We start from the raw sequence: 18,454 nt of genomic DNA on the forward strand, positions 1-18,454 counted from the left end.
AGCTAAGTCTATTTGCTTGGGTTGGAATGATCACCCTCCTGAATGGTTCCTTCAGCACAATTTTCAATGGGGAGGTCCCAAAAAAGTTGTCAGGTATCTTGGCATACCCTACTCTGTTGATCCTTCGTTAAAGGACATGTGGGCTTGGATGAAGGCTAAGATTGAGAATAAGCTTAATAAATGGCATCATAGATCCTTATCTCTTGCTAGGAGAATTCAAGTTTGTCAAAAGTTGTTGTCTTCTTATAGTATTTATTACTCCTCTGTTTAGATGTTCAGCAATTACAAGATTCTTGAAATTCAAAAGGCTATCAAGCATTTTCTCTAGTCTGATGGCAAGGGCAATAGAAAACCTCATGTTGTTAAATGGGATTGGTGTCATACTAATAAGACCCTAGGTGGACTAGGGTTAAAAGATCTCAAATTACAAGGAATAGCTCTTTCTACCAAGTGGATCTTTCAGTCTTTGGAGGGTGATAGTCCTTGGAAAGTGTTGATTAAACACAACATTGAGAGAGGTTTCCCCAAGGAGGCTAGATATTGGAGGAACCTCTCGTTCTATGACCTTATTGTTGGTAAATTTCTAGTTATTGTTCAAGGTTCTTCCATTTTCAAATCTATTTGGTGTGCCTGGGACCATGTCTGAAGATTTATCACCAATAAGGATTTTTATAATGATAATCAACTCCATGGTGAGAGATCCATTTGGTGGAACTTGAGTATGAATAATAAACCCCTTGCCCTCTACCAGGGATGTTCTACCAAGTCCTGGGCTAAATCTAGTATTACTCAATTTGTTGATATCTTTGAGCATGATATTCTTATTCCTTGGGATGATCTCAAGAATAAATTTAATTTACCTCAATCTCAAAAGAATACTTATAATTTAAGTCTGCAAGCTTCTAAAGACCTTCCCTCAATCTGTCATGTGGACTCTTATAGGCACCTTAAATGTAAATGCCCAGATGGAATGGTCTTAGAGAAGCTTAAAGCTAAGAACATATATAAGGTCATTGATCATAATGAGGATATTATTGTTCATTTGAACAAAATTTGGTACTATTCTTTTGATCATAAAACTTGGAATAAGTTACTAGATTGTATTTGGAAAAGTCTTGTTGAACCAAAAATTCAATGTTTTAAATGGCTTATGTTAATTGATAGACTTCTAGCTAAAAGAGATAATCATCACTCAGATTTATGCAATCTCTACAGGCTGCCTAATATTGGTAGACATATTTTGTTTGATTGCCTTTTTGCTAAAGAAATATGGAATTCTTTTGGTATTTACTATCTTTTTAGAGTGAATATTATTGAAATTGTTACAGGTCACATTAAAGAGCTTAGTAAGGGTGCTAATTTTTTTTGGAATATGTTGTCTTCTAACATTCTTTGGCAGATTTGGAAATGCAAGAATGAAGAAAAATACCAAGGTAAGCCAAGAGTTCTTACTGAGTTTTATCATAAACTCACATATTTTAAAATATTCTTGCAGGTTCAAACCACCATAATTATTGAAAAGGATAAATTATGAAGATTTCTCAAGGATGGCCAAGCTACATTCTTCTATTATGAGCTTAAAGATGGTTACCAAAGGAGGAGGACTCTTGATAATATGCGGATGTTTGAGCACACATGCCAGAAGCTGAACCAAGCTATTAAGGAGAATCATAACACCAAATAGGAGGAGATCTTTATGTTGTCCCAGATCCAAGAGCAGAAGACTATCATTTGGATGGAAGGCCTACTCGGTTGGACCGCGTGGGTGGATGCCTACTCTAGACTAGCTCTATATCTTTCTTTGGTCTATTGTTGTATATGATCTATTCTAGTTGTACTCCTGCCACTTTAGTGTCAAAGTGAGGCTATGCCTTTATTTTGACTCTCGATGATTTTTTATTTTTATTTTTTATCTCTCTATAGTTAATAGAAAAAAAAATAGTTAAAAAATACAATAAATTTACAAATTAATAAATTATATATATATATATATATATATATATATATATATATATATATGTATATATATATATAATAGTTTTATAAAATATTATATTTTATAAAATAAATTTATCAAAGATATTTGAAATTATATATTTATAGATATTATTTTATTTATAATATAGTTTTATAATATAGTGAAATAATTATTTATTAAATTAATTGAATGTTAAATTTTAAAGTAAAATAATTATTAAGTTTTAGATTAGTTTTGATATTATTTTAATATAATTTAAAATATTTAAAGTAATGTTAGACACATTAACAAAAATATAAAATATATTTTTATTCAATCATGGATTGTTAATATTAATAATTTTTATAAATGATATGTTTCTAAATGTGTGGGTAGTGCCTTTGTTCTCAAATTTGTGTTTAAGATATTAAATCTATTAGCTAACCATTGCTATGATAAATATTTTTGGATCATTTTATAATTTAAGAATTTAGCATGTTTTTGAAATTAAAAGCAACCAAAAACAAGGGGGTCGGCCCTTAACAGTCAAAAGGCTGGTAACTAGCACATTACCAGCCAGTAACAAAAATAGACAAATAGAACAGGAGTACCAGCAGGCAGAGACTTATACCATAAACTAGAAAGCTAGAACCAGAAAGGAAACAACCTAGCTACTAACCACATAGTCCATAAAGGCACTATTAAATACAGCTGATTACTAGCAAAACCATAACTACCATAAAAGTATATAAAGTCTTTAGATCCTTAGATCCCCATAACTGAATAGAACTAAAAAAGACTTAGATTTCTTTTTTCCCTTTTCCCCTTGCATGAAGTAGAATCTGGGCCTAGTCATCGGCAAGAAACTTGAAGAGTAATTTGTTGTCCTCCATGTCCAAGCTAGCTTCCTCCTTCTCCTATGCCAGCAATTGGAGGGTAGTAGCAGTAGCGTGAGTAACTTTAAGTCCAAACTTGGAGAAGGTGAAAAACCCCTCCTCCAAAGCTCTGACCCTTTCCTCCAGGTTCATGTAATGCTCCTCCACTGCCTTAGTCTCCTCTTTATGCTCCTCGACCTTCTTTGCAGCAACCTCCTCCATTTTCTGTCCCTGTGGTTTATCCTGCAGCACCCGTGGGTTAGAGGAGATCTTCGAATTTTTCTTAATAGGGGAAGAAATGGTAATTGGGGAATTATCATTTTTGCTCATCTCATCACAAAAAGTAATAGGTTTAAGTGAGAAGCTGGCTAAAACATGGGTTGTCTCAGTATTCCTTTCTTTGTCGTCTGACACTTGAGTTTGAGTATCATCCATCAAAATGTTCCCAGAATTGAAACTTTTTTCCCCCTCCTCATTATCTTCATCCTTTTTGGAGTTGGAAATATTTTCCTCCTCCCTTCTGTCACTGTTATTGCCTGAGCTATCTTCTTCAACTTCCTCAATAGGGTATATAATGGACTTCTGCTTAACCCTAGCCTAGGACTGAGCTAACCTACCAGACCTTCTTCTTGCTTTTCCCCCAATATCCTCACCAAAATCCTCTCCAACAACCTCAACCACCTTATCAACTTTAATTTTATTGTTTCCCTCTTTTTCTAGAATTTAGCATGTTAACTATAGAATATTTTTTTAAAAAATAGAAAAAAAATACTAAACAAGGGCTCTGCAAGAGCTAGAGTCCCTACCTTTTGGTGAAAAAATAGATGATTGTTTTAGTGATTGATTTGTCAAATTTTGTAATATATATATGTGTGTGTGTGTGTGTGTGTGTGTGTGTGTGTGTGCATACATACATACATACATACATACATACATACATACATACATACATACATACATATATATATATATATATATATATATATATATATATATATATATATATATATATATATGTAATCATAACATAATGTACAAATATATAGTGTGGATAAGATCCAATGCACTTCTTGCAAATAATTTTATGGCAACAAAATTAATACTAGTAACTATAAATAAATTTATTTTAAGATAGACAATAATAAAATGATTGTATATACTTATTTCAATATATATATATATACTTATTTTAATATATATTCATAGTTAAAATTGTTGGAGAAATTAATGTTGAATAGAAAAGGCAAGTAATGTTGTGTGCAAAAAAACAATAATCATATTTGTCTGTTAAGCAAAATTCATATTTCATTGCAAAATAGAATCCAATAAATAAACAACATTTATAATAATGTTTGAACTTGGAAGAAATCTAAATTTTTTATTTGAAATAAAATCAACAATATTGAAAGGGATATGCAATATAGTGTTGGAAATATAGATGGAGTAACTGAGAGGGGGGGTGAATCAGTTACCACAAAAATAAATCCATAGATCTCTTAGATATCTGATAAACTAGTTACTGTTGTCACTTGGCAAACATACAGAAAAATGTTGTAACTCAGTAGATGTAGTGTATGTTAACTTATTACTGATCTGTAAGCATTCACAGTGATTAACATGCAACCGTAAAAGAAATAAAATGAACACATGAGACACCAGATTTAATGTGGAAACCCAATATGAGAAAAACCACCAAGTAACTAGCTATTGATTTTCACTCTTCTGAAGTGAGCCATGTTAGGAGCCAAGCTGGTTAAAGGTTACAAAACACACTATTAGGTATGACCTTGTTAGAGGATTTAATCACCCTATTAGGAGTGGCCTTGCTAGAGGTATTTAGAACAATTCAATAGAACTGTCACCTTGTTAGAGGATTTACAAATGGCTATTAGACCAACTCTATTAAGAGATTTAGGAATCACTACTACAATGGTGAGAAAGTAACAATGAATTGACCTAAATGAGATGCAACTGAATTGTTGATACAGATCTCTATTCTGCTCCACTAGATCCTTCTTGATCAAATAAAACTTTGCTGCTCCTTAAGGATATCTGATCATCCTTCAAAGTTTGCTCACACTTTCTTTTCCAATCAATACATTTGCATGCTCGCTCATTACGCTTTAGAATTCTCAACTTGACCTTTCATATATACCTTTTAGATTATCAAGGTGGCTCATTTACAAGTTACAATTACCAAAAATCATTACATCAGTCAGCTACAATCATTACATAAAATATTTAAACTTTATTTCGCAAAACAACAAAATCCTTCATTGGCCGACCCTGCTCGGTAAACATTGTTCTTGAATTGATTTCTTGTGTTAACCAACAAAGGCTCGGTTAACACTGTGAACTCTGCAAAATCTTTTGGAGATTGAGTGAACTCGGTAAACACTAACTTTCCTTCATTAATCATGAGAGCTCAGTTAACACTGACTTCTGCCACAAAATCCTTCAATGCCTGAGTTAACTTGGTAAAAACTATTTCCACAGAGTAACTTCCAGGAATACTAGGTAGACTCTGATATTTGCTTTGCTGACCAACTGAGCTTGGTAGACACAGAGAATTGCTTTGCTGACCAACTGAGCTCAGTAGACATAGAGAATTGCTTTGCTGACCAACTGAGCTTGGTAGACATTGGTTGATAACTAATATGACATTTGTGTAACGTCAAAGGGAACACACAATTCCATAATTGTACCCAACAATCTCCCTCTTTGGCATTGATGACAACACAACATGTCATAGCATAATGAAATTTGCAAACAAGTCTTTTTCTGATAGCAAATTTTCTCCCACTTAGATTTTATGCCACAAACTTCACTAATGCAGTAATCTCCCTCTATGAAGGAATTACATAGCTTCTTTAGCAAATTCTCCCTTAAACATATTCAAATTTTAGAAAGATATGATAGTAAACTCTCCCTCTTTGACAACACATGCCAAAGACAACACATATCAAATGAATATTAGTGTACCTTGAGTACTAATTCATATGCAATGTTCTCATGATTATGTTGCATCAATTAATAGATCTTCGGCTTGGTTCTTGTTGATGCACCACTAAATTTTTATTTTAGTGAGCTTCAGATACGGGAATGACCCCTAACTTACCTGTTAGATACAAGAATGCATCCTTAGGTAATGGCTTAGTGAATATGTCAGCAATTTGTTCTTTTGTATGGACATATTCCAATCTGATCTCCTCATCTTGCACCAATTCTCTGACAAAGTGATATTTTATTGCAATGTGCTTGGTTTTGGAATGCATCACTAGATTCTTTGATATGTTAATTGCACTTGTATTATCACAAAACATAACAACTAGTTCTTTGATCTCAACCTTCATATCTTCTAATAACTATTTAAACCAAACAATATTAGAATAGTTCACTGTTGCTACAACATATTCTACTTTTGCTGCAGATTGGGATGTGCAATTTTGCTTTTTGCTTGTCCAAGATACCAACCCTTTTCCAAGAAAGAATACTCCACCACTTATACTTTTTTTGTCATCAATGTTTCATGCCCAATCAGCATAAGTAAACACTTTCAAGTCCAAATTTCCTCCAAATTTATACCACAATCCATAATCTTTAGTGCCTTTCAAGTATCTCAAGATCCTTTTGATTGCCATCATGTGATTTTCTCTGAGTTTTGCTGAAAATCTTGCCACTATACCAACTGCAAGAGCAATATCAGGCCTTGTATGAACTACATACTATAATTTTTCAATCATTGATCTGTATAAGGTCTGATCTACCTCTTTTGAATCATCATCTTTGGTAAGCTTTAGTCCAATACACATGGGAGTTCCAACTAGTTTAGAATCTTCTATACAAAACTTCTTGAGTATCTCCTTGATATATTTAGATTGAGTGATATAGATATCATTCTTGCTCTACTAAATCTGAAGACCAATAAAGTCACCAAACATAGACATTTCAAATTCTTTGTTCATTTGCTCTGAATTATTTTTGCATAGATCATCATTCTATGTAAACAAAGTATCATCCATAAATATTTCTACCAAAACAATCTTGTTATATGGTACTTCCTTGATGTATAATCTATTGTTATCATTAGTTCTTTGAAAACCAATCTAACAATTCTTGCATAGATCAACATTAGGTTTCTTTAAACTAGGAATGCCTCTTACTTTCATGAATTTGCTTATCTTTACCATGTTATCAAAATTTGCATGACATAACCTTATGTGCCATAACCAACTTTCTTCAACTTGAGCAATAAAACATGAGCACTCACTAAGTTCAAGATAAAACAAGTTACCTTTTGTTTGTATGCCTAATCCAATCAACTTTCCTTTGTCATCCAGTAGTCTTGCCTTTCCATGCATGAATTCCACCTTGAATCCAATATTGATTAGTTGTGCTACACTTAAAAAATTATGCTTTAGTCCTTCAACCCAATAGGCATTATCACATACAAGTTCTTTGGTTAATGAAATTCGGCCTCTTCTTTTATGCAACAAGGTTCATTATTTCCAAACCTTGCACTACCACCATCATAGTCTTCAAAATGTTCAAACTTAGTTTTGTCACCAGTCATATGATGAGAACAACCACTGTCTATGATCCATGTATCATTTTTGCTCACATGAGAGATAATTGTCATCTTATCTTCCTTGTCATTATCAAATTCATCTTTGATAGCAATGTAAACAATTTCATCTTCACTATTATCAGAATCCTTAGAGTCCTTAGCCATAAAACATGTTTTCTTACCTTTGTCCTTGAATGATTTGAAATATTTCTTGCCATTGCACTTATGACCTTTCTTCTCATCCTTGCTTTGCTTGTTTGGGCACCTAGCTACAATATGACCAATTTCCTCACATGAAAAATAGATTAGGGGAACCTTACCTTTGTATTTTCCTTTGCCTCTAGAATATTTCCTTGCAAGTAGAGCCTCAACAACTTCAAGATCACTGTCAGAACTTTCTTCTGATTCTTCTTCACTTTTTGACTGAGATTCCTTTATTTTCTTTCCTTTTTCCTTGAGTGAAAGCTTGGCTTCAAATGCTAATTCAATGTTCTTGGAAGCTAGGACATAATTGTCATAGTTATCTAGCTCAAATGCAGTCAATCTTCCTACTATGGCCTCCAAATTTATCTTACGATTTGCTTTACATCTTCTTTCTTGAATTGCAAATACTCTTATTGCATAAATGGGAAGCAATATTCTAAGAACTTTACTTACAATTGTTTCCTCTTTGATGTCTCCTCCAAAAGCTTTGATTGCACTGACACTTGCTTTGACTCTTTCAACATATTTGGCAATGTTTGCATCCTCTCTTATCCTCATCTGATCAAATTGTCCTCTTAGACTTTCTACTTTGGCTCTCCTCACATTGTCATCGCCTCCATAGATATCTTTCAGCTTGTTCCGCATTTCAAAGGCAATTTTGTAGTCCTTGATATCATCAAATTCTTCATAACTTAGAGTAGATGCAATGTCTATCATTATGGTGTTATGAATCTTCTTCTCAACAATGTCATTAACAGATAGTGTACCAGAAGGAGTTGTATATTTTTCATCAAGATATTTCAATCATGTATCTCCAGTGGAAGCCAGATGGAGTCTCATGAGACCTTACCATGCTGAAAAGTTATCCCTGTTAAGCCTTGGAATTTCCCTCTTGTAAGACATACTGATCTTTAGCTTAGATCCTTGAAATCCTTCTTGCAAGCACCAAAAGCTCTGATACCAATTATTGGAATATAGATGAAGTAACTGAGAGGGGGGCTAAATCAGTTACCACAAAAACAAATCCACAAATCCCTTAGATGTCTGATAAACTATTTACTGTTGTCACTCGGTAAACATACAAAAAAATGGTGTAACTCGGTAGATGCAGTGTATGTTAACTTATTACTGATCTTTAAGCATTTATAGTGATTAACATGCAACCATAAAAGAAATAACATGAACAAGTGAGACATTAGATTTAATGTGGAAACCCAATATGGAAAAACCACCAAGTAACTAGCTACTGATTTTCACTCTTCTGCAGTGAGCCCTGTTAGGAGCCAACTCTGTTATAGGTTGCAAAGCACACTATTAGGTGTGACCTTGTTAGAGGATTTAATCACCCTATTAGGAGTGGCCTTGCTAGAGGTCTTTAGAACAATTCAATAGAACTGTCACCTTGTTAGAGGATTTACAAATGGTTGTTAGACCAACTCTATTAAGAGATTTAGGAATCACTGCTACAATGCTGAGAAAGTAACAATGAATTGACCTGAACGAGATGCAATTGAATTGCTGATACAAATCTCTATTCTACTCCACTAGATCCTTCCTAATCAAATAAAACTTTACTGCTCCTCAAGGATATCTGACCATCCTTAAAAGTTCACTCACACTTTCTTTTCTAATCAATACATTTGCAATTTGCATGCTCGCTCATTACACTTTAGAATTCTCAATTTGACCTTTCATATATACCTTTTAGATCATCAAGTCAGCTCATTTACAACTTACAATTACCAAAAATCATTGCATCAGTCAACTACAATCATTACATAAAACATTTACACTTTATTTCCCAAAACAACAAAATCCTTCATTGGGCGACCCTGCTTGGTAAACATTGTTCCTGAACTAATTTCCTATGTTAACCAACAGAGACTCGGTTAACACTGTGAACTCTACAAAATCCTTTGGAGACTGAGTGAACTCAATAAACATTGACTTTCCTTCATTAACCATGAGAGCTTAGTTAACACTGACTTCTGCCACAAAATCCTTCGATGCTCGAGTTAACTCGGTAGCACTGTTTGCACATAGTAACTTCCAAGAATGCTCAGTAGACTCTAAAATTTGCTTTGCTGACCAACTAAGCTCGATAGGCATAGAGAATTACTTTGTTGACCAACTGAGCTCGGTAGACACAGAGAATTGCTTTGCTGACCAACTAAGCTCGGTAGACACTAGTTGATAATTGATATGACATTTGTGTAATATCAAAGACAACACACAATTAGACAATTGTATCCAACATATAGGTCATAATATTTTAAAGACAATAGCAACAATATTCTCCATTTTTCAAGAGGGAAAATAGTAAAGAAATGCATCAAAACACCTCCATATGTTTCCTAAAATGAAGAGCAAAAATATTTTAGTTATGTATTGGTAAATCCCAAAACAATTAGACAAAAAATAGTTAAGATTAATATCTATCTGAAAATCATTGTGGAAAGAATAGAAAAAGGAGAAACACCATGAACAATTATTTAAACATAAATGAACAAATTTTTGAAATAAACATAAAAAAGAAATATTCGATTTGGATGGGCAATATGATTATTGTGAACTGAATAATGCTGAAAAAAATCCTCTAAAAAAATATTATGGGCGGTGTCGTATATGTTGAGGAAGATTGATGATAATAATAAAATAAAATGTAATATTGTGTGTGACAAACCAAGTTCTTTGAATCATAATCTAATACAAATAATAGAGCTCAAGATTTATTTATCTAAGTATTCTAAATGTTCCAGAAATCATTTCATAGTACATTACATGAAGTACCCGTATTCTAGCTATTGTAAGGGCCAATTGTTTCCAAATTGTGAGGTAAGATTTAGAGAAAGCATGATAGACGAACAAGGAGGAATATCAAATATAGTTACAAGAGCAAGAGACAATCCTAACAATCCAAAAGCCCCCCCACCATTAATAATACAGGTGTCAGAGTGATCAGATCTGGCGACACTATTGGCATGGCTAGAATCTGCAATATTATAGTTCTTCACAACTTGCAAATAAATATGCAAGTCTCATCATTCCTGGTCTCACAAATTCCTCTTCTCGTGCAAAAAAACCACATCATAAACAACAATTTGAGCCTTAAAAATATGTATTTTTATAGACGTTTAATACTTACCTCCTTTAGTATTTAAGTTATTTCTGAAATCCACAAGAAAATGATTGGCACTATGAAGGTATTTGGTTCTATTGGGGTTACTAAAAAAGGTTTACTCAATGTCTTCCATGGAGTCTACAGAGATTTTTCTACATTATGTTAGAACACTTAGATTATATGGCTACCAAAAACTTATTTGTTCAAAGACATGTATCTAACTTTGTAAAAAAAAATCAGTGCCTCTAACATTTTCTATACCCTAATGGAGGGTTTCAAATGAGCTCCGTATCATAATATTGTATGAGAACTGAAAACATCTTCACACCTTTGAAAATATCTTCTCCATTATTGAAATGCTTCCCTAGACTGCCAATTTGGCTAGCAAGATCATCTACTTTCACATCTTTCAAACTCAAATATTTTCTAAAGAACTCTCAACCTTTGCATCATTTCTTTCGATAACTTCTTCAATTTATTTCTTAACCAGAAGGCCTTTATGATGACTAGGTGGAAAGATTAACTGTTCAAACTAGACCTAAGAATAAGGGCTTTCATTTTTAATCAACTTTCCATCACTTCCATTCTCATCTTCATCTTTGCGTCTAGATTCTTGAGGTATTTTTGTCCTAGGGCATGCAACAGAAGTTGATGTAGTATGTGAAAAAACTTCCTATTCGTGACCATGACTCTTATTTAACTCTTGCTTAATCAATCAAACCTTTTTTCTTACTAAACCATGTTTTGATCTTTTAGAGAAAAGATATCTGAATACACCAATTTGTCCCTCAAAATATCACATGTAACAATCAACCTAAAAATTTGAAGGCAAAAAAAAGATTAATTAGATAGTAGAAAGAAGTTATGAAATTTACCTCAAGATGGGCCAAACACTAGAATATTCACTGTGAAAACAAAGCCCTATCTTTAGAAAACATTTCCTTTAAAAAGAGATGTCAAAGAATATGTACCTGGCTAAGGAGGAGAATGGATACGTGGCCAAGGAGGAGCTTCACATTGAATGGTAGCACAAATTGAAAGTTAGTAACTACAAATATAAAAAATACCCAGAACATAGAAAATTACGGAAAGAAGAACGGAGATGTTTGGAGTCTTCCATACAATGACAAAAACTATGTACTATCAATTTCATAATGAGAGTAGACATCCTCTGCTAAAGTATAATGTTGAACACCATTTTTATCCAAGGAGTACATAACATACCACTCTGACTTGAGGTTTTCATTACTTGAAGAATATGAACTATGTATAACTCTATTTTGATGTGTTCTTGAGAATGGAATCCTTGCAACAAATACAAACCCTTTATAAAATAAAAATATATAAGGTTGTTGCAATACAATACAAATCCAATATTGATGTAATATGAACAAAAAAAATCTAAAGAATATAAAAAGACAAGAAAGTCATAAGGTAGAACGAACCATAGAATATAATGGAGAAAATAGAGAAAGACAACTATACTGGTTTTAGTTATCTCCAACCCAACCCCAAAAAACAGCAAAGCTTTGTGAGTATTCCAAAAAGTATGAAATATAAAACAAGTGCCATATAATGGCTTAGTACTTGCCTTAGTTTTAATAGTTTTTAGTATAAATCTAATGTTAAAATAATAAATTTATCATAGTATATAAAATATTTTAATCAACACAAATCTTATATAGTTAAATTCTATTCATATATATCATATATACTATTATAAATAAATTATAATATGAAAAATAAAGATATTTTAATAATAATATATAATAGTGTTTCTATAGATAATATTTTTAAAAATATTTTAGTTGAATAAAAAATATAAAAAACTTTATAACTAAGTTAACATAGACTCATTGCAATAGTATCGAAACCGTTAAATGTGGCGAAACTCCAGGGAAGTCCAACAAGAGCAAATGACTTGAAGCCTCGAATAGATTAAGAACCGCTCATTTTAACCGTCTAGGGCGCCTCCCCCTCTGAAATTGGTGCGCTTGACACAAACCCTAAACCCTAAACAATAGCATGCCCGGTATAAATAGAACATTTGGTTCACATTGTATTTTCATGGGAGCAGAGTAGAGTGGGTATTATTTGATTGACACAGGCGTCTGGAGAAGAAGAAAATACACTTTCATGGAGCGCCTAATGTCTTCCAATCTCAAACGCCTGTGTATTGCTCACAGACATTTATGGTATTTCCATCAATATTGCTCCACTCTCTCAGTATCGCTTTCATCTTTCTTTGATATATGCTATTTCCATCAATATTGCTTTAATCTTTCAGCATTGCTTTCAGCTTTCGTTCATATATGATATTTCCATCAATATTGCTTTAATCTATCAGTTTTGCTTTCATCTTTCTTTCATATGTGATACTTCTGTCAATGTTGCTTCAATCTTTCAGCAATGCTATCATCTTTCTTAAATATATGATATTTCCATCGGATTGATTCTTATTTTGCCCTATTTTGCTTCAGCCGACGGAGCTTTGCGAGTGAGGGCATGAGATCGTCTGTTGTATTGGCGGTGCAGGAGGAGGAGATGAAGAAAGTGAACTCAGGAGGAGGAGAAAATAAAAAGGGATTTTGGATGAGAGATCCGGTGACTGGAAACTGGATTCCTCAGGATCATTTCCATGACATAGACGTTGCAGAGCTCAGAGAGAAGCTCCTCTCCAGACGCTCTGCTCGGCAAACATTTAATTAAATTCTTAGGACAGAGAGTCTTGAGACATTTTTTATTGCATTTGATTATTTGACAATATAGTCACCATTCTGTGCTCTAGATTTTGGCAGTGACATCGGAAACTCGATGTAGCAGATCTTGCAAGAAGCGGATCCATTTTAGAGCGTCAGTTCACACGGTTACCATTTTTTTCCAAAAATATGTTTCATGTGGGACCTGTCTGGATTTTGCCGGTCACCCCTAACTGTCATAAGATATTATTAATGACGGATCTTTCATTTTATTTTTGAAGAGAAATATTGATTGTTTTTCTTTATTTTCAAAAAGATTTTAAATTTTAATAAATATAAAATTATATTTCAATTGATAAAACACGTTTCTAAAATTGGTATATTCTCTTTAAAAACATATACTGTATTGTCTTCAACAGATTTGGAAAAAGGTCAAAAAAATTAAATGTTTTTAAAAATACCTGCATTTTTCCATAATTAAGTGTGAAGTTATTTTATAATGTGGTGTGTTTGTTCAAGAACAAGAGTTGCTGGGTATTGATAGCATGTTTTTTAATTGGGTATTGACTGGACTCCGCTTTATGAGTTAAAAAAGGAATTGCGGAGATTGAGCAGGTTAAATTTTGGATTGAAACAATTGTTCTTTTACTTGGGAAGCTTAGCTGTTTGGAGGCTTTCATAATTAGGCAGAAAGACCGCTGTCTTCTATGATTATATGATCTAAGATGCTTGCCTAGCGTGTACAAGTAACACCAGGTGGATGTAGGTTGCCGGATTATGGTTTTGCTAGGGGAGCTGAAAAGATGTGTTTGGTCTTTTGAAGAGGTGAAAGATTTTGGATGGTTGTTTGGTGAATTCGAATGCGGGCTTTCAATTGCACAAATGGTTTGATTTGGGCAACGACTCCACTTTTTTTCCTCTGGATTTAAGTAATGAATTGGAGGTGTATAAAGGTGAAAAGTTTGGACAAATATGTAGTTGATTTTGATCGTAATGCATGAACTTGATCGATAGTTTTAAAGGGTTAATGGTTGGATTTTTTAAATACTTTCGACTGAGAAGATTAATAGAGGGCATTGAGTAGGAAATTTTTTAATGTTAGTGTTACCAATATCCTGATAGATATGTATGCAAATTGTAGGAGGATATGGGAGGCAAGCGAACTATTTCACAAAATGCCTTAAAAGATGTGGTCACATGGTGGGCATGCACATAACGGGTTTGTTGAAATAGCATCGGATATTTTTAAGCAGATGCAATTGGCTGATGTAGAACCAAACCCAGCAACTTTTGCCATCTTACTCCCATATTGGGTCAAAATGGGAGCTTTGAAACAAGGCATGGAAATGCATCAGAAAATAATTGAAAGCGGATTTTTATCAGGGTTGACAAGATGCCTCAACGAAATGTCGTTTCATGGAATGCTATGATAACATGATATGAACAAAATGGTGCTCTTGATGAGATTTCGAGGATTTTTGAGAAATTGCCTCGACCTAATGTGGTCTTGTGGACTGCAATCATTTCTGGATATGTACAAAGTGGGTTAAATGTTAAAGCTGTCGACGCATTTGAGCACATGTAATTGGCAGGTTTAAGGCCAAACTTATCGACCATTGTGACCCTTCTCCCAGCCTGTGTGAAACTTGGAGCTTTAAAACAGGGTATGGATATCCATCAAAAAAATTATTGAGAGGAAATTTTCCTCTCTTGTAGTTGTGACTGCCCTGATCGACATGTATACACAATGAAACTTGGAGCTTTAAAACAGGGTATGGATATCCATAAAAAAATTATTGAGAGGAAATTTTCCTCTTTTATGGTTGTGACTGCCCTGATAGACATGTATACACAATGTGCCAATTTACAGAAGGAACTACATATTTTGTAAGTTACCTCAAACAGATGTGGTGTCATGGACTTCAATCCTTGTTGGAAATGCACAAAATGGATTTTTTTTTATAAAGCATTGGAGTTTTTTAAGCAAGTGCAAATGGCAAATTTAAAACCAGACTCGTCACCCTTTGCTAGCATCCTTCTAGCTTGCGCCAAACTTGGAGCTTTGGAACAGGGTGTGGAGATTCATCAAAAAATAAATGAAAGTGGCCTTTAGACTGATGTGGTCATGGCTGCCCTGATAGATGTATGCAAAATTTGGCAGCATACAGAAGGCACGTGAACCGTTTGATAAAATGCATGATTCACGTTTTGCCTCATGGAATGCAACGATTGCAGGGTATGCAATGCATGGCTATAGCATGGAAGCCCTCGAACTCTTTGAAATATTTAAGTATTTTGCAGCTAGTCCTGGTGATGTGAGCTTAATTTGTTGTAACTATGTTGTTGAAACCCTAAACTCTATCATCTTCTTATAACTATGTTGTTTAATTTGTAACTATGTTGTTGAAACCCTAAACCCTAACATAGTTAATTTGTTGTAACTATGTTGTTGAAACCCTAAACTATGTGCTAACTATCTTCTTCGATGTGCTAACTATGTTGAGGAAACCCTAAACTCTATCATCAAAATGCCAATAAAGACTAATGCTGTTGTGTGGATGAGTTTACTTGGTCCCTGTAAATCACACAAAAATATGGGGTTAAAACCTAAAAACACTGTAACTTATGTTCTTATGTCAAACATTTATGCAGTAGGCAGGTGGAGTGATGCTCGAAAGGTAAGGAGATTGATGAGGATAGAGAAATGAAGATGATACTTAATTGTAGTTGGATTGAAATCCATAAAATTGTATATGCCTTAGGTATCGGAGATAGATCACACCCAGAAACAGAAGCGATCTATGAAAAGTTGGAAAAACTATCTTGGGAGAAGGAATCACAATACCTGCGTTGAATGATGTGGAGTAGGAGGAGAAGGAATCACTACTCTACCACCATAGTGAGAAATTGGCAATTGCATTAGACTTGTCAAAAACCTGAGAGTATGTGGTGATTGCCACAACGCAACCCAGGTTATATCTAAGATTGTTTCAAGAAGAATTGTTGTAAGAGATGCAAATCATTTTCATCATTTCAAAGATGGACAGTGCTTTGTGGAGATCATTGGTGATGCCATGCTAAGCAAGTCGTTAAACCTGCCATGATAAGAAATAATCAAGCATTAGTTTGAGTTTCTCTAAAAGTGTTGTTTCTCTATGTTTGAAAAAATAGACCACGTTTTTGTTTGATACGGCATCGTACGAAATACCACAGTCTATCTAAACTGATGGGGTTATTCGTTTAAAATCCATGGAGGTGCCATAACATTGAACTATTTTTTAGAAAGCCTGTACGTCTTTGGACAAAACTGTTTGAAATGAAGGCAAGAGAATGATAAGTGGTGAAGTGGAGTGTATTAGCCCGTGGAAGAGAATGGGAATTGGTTTTTTCATAATCTAGATTTGAAAGTTTTTGCATTTGTTTCGAAATTGGCAAAATGAAATTAGATTATCAGAATTCTAATTTTGTCTCAAAATCAGACTTCCACTAGCAACTAGGAATTGAAAATCAAAATCTGGTTATGATTTTTGAAGAGTTTAAAAAAATTAAATTTGACTATTTTTTGGAGTTTGTCTTCGACTCCAAGAGTCAAATGGTACAAGTAAAATCTCAAAAGTAGGAATGAAGATTTGCAAAACTTTAATCGAGATATGTAGAAATCTTGATTTCTACAATTCCACGAATGAAATGGTCCTTAAGTTAATTAAAAGGTACCTACACAGTAGGAATGTGAGAGGCTTATAAATTATAATTTATAATTGAAGTTTCAAACCAATGCTTAGATATGGTGAAGAGAGACCATTTCTTGCTCATCTTCTTTATTAAGTTTTGTGGTCCTTTCTCTCAATTGCATGTATTTGTCATTTCCACTTGGAAGTAAATTGTGACGAAGTTTCAAACCAATGCTTAGATATGGTGAAGAGAGACCAACATTTCTTGCTCATCTTCTTTATTAAGTTTTGTGGTGTTTTCTCTCAATTGCATGTATTTGTTAGTTTTTCCACTTGGAAGTAAATTGTGAGTAAATGTGCACATTTATATTTGTCCACGAATATCAGAAGAAGATAACTACAAAGGGTTTGTTCTAATCAGGTTATTGAAATGCCTTGAAGATTTTGTCCTTGCTTCCAATTCTCTAGAGGCTAAATAGATTGTACTCTTAGAATCAACCAAATATCATAAGCTTGCATGTTTGAAAGAGGAGGGACTCGTAAAAAATCTTAGTTTAAGAAGTAGATGGAAGATGAAGATGCTTTGCTAAGAGGGATAGAGTTAGATCTCATTATAAGGTGCACATCTAATTACACTCTTAAGACTAAGAAGCTATAACGTGACATTAGTCTATTCATTGTATAGAGATATTTGATTTATGATTACCATAACTCTTATTTGTCATTTATTGGGTTATGAGTACACTTATTATTTGAAAAGTCAACCTCACCCTTAGTCTCATTGGAATTAATTCTCTATGAAGCTTACAAAATAAAAGGTGGTTCATTATTGTCAAGTTATTTTCTTCTTCTTATTTTTCACATTGATGTTTTTTTTTTGTTTGGAGGGGTGATTTGTAGGACAATAAAGAAGTCAAATACTAATTATCAAGGTTAAAAGAACAACCCTATAATTATCATATTTTTAAGTGTAATTTGACAAACACAAACTCTAAGGTTATAAAATTAATGTTGTAACAATCATATTTTAAGCCCTAATTTGACAAAGGAAAAGGAGAGACGTTGAAATAAATAATTTAAAATTAAAAGGTCATGTATGCTAGAAGAGGCTTTGCTTTGTACATATTGATTTAATTATTAAGTCACTTATTATTTCTAGTTTACTTAAGCTAAACTTTACGTATATAATAATTAATCCTTTTATTAATTATTATCATGCAACTCAGGCTTGTTAGGATTGATCTTTTTGTAATTTATTCATTCACTTTTTGATTTTAACAATTTCTCTTTTTTCTCATTAAGAATGTCTCATCTATGGATTTATCAATTTCGGCCTCCATAGCTTTTGCTTCTCTCTTTC

The 18,454-nt window shown here is 33.4% G+C and overlaps 1 protein-coding gene across 1 annotated transcript; it reads left to right on the forward strand.

The window, feature by feature from the left end:
• The first annotated feature begins 12,683 nt into the window (after nt 1–12,683).
• On the forward strand, nt 12,684–13,709 carry LOC149572543 (late embryogenis abundant protein 2-like). Its single transcript, XM_089813652.1, has 2 exons — nt 12,684–12,919; nt 13,205–13,709. Exons 1-2 carry the CDS (start codon nt 12,861–12,863, stop codon nt 13,431–13,433), a joined length of 288 nt encoding a protein of 95 aa, XP_089669778.1. The 5' UTR covers nt 12,684–12,860; the 3' UTR covers nt 13,434–13,709.
• Nucleotides 13,710–18,454: the final 4,745 nt, after the last annotated feature.

This window comes from Cupressus sempervirens, chromosome 2 (assembly GCF_028749045.1).
Source record: "Cupressus sempervirens isolate cs-2001-9-10 chromosome 2, ASM2874904v1, whole genome shotgun sequence".
Lineage (NCBI taxonomy): Eukaryota > Viridiplantae > Streptophyta > Pinopsida > Cupressales > Cupressaceae > Cupressus > Cupressus sempervirens.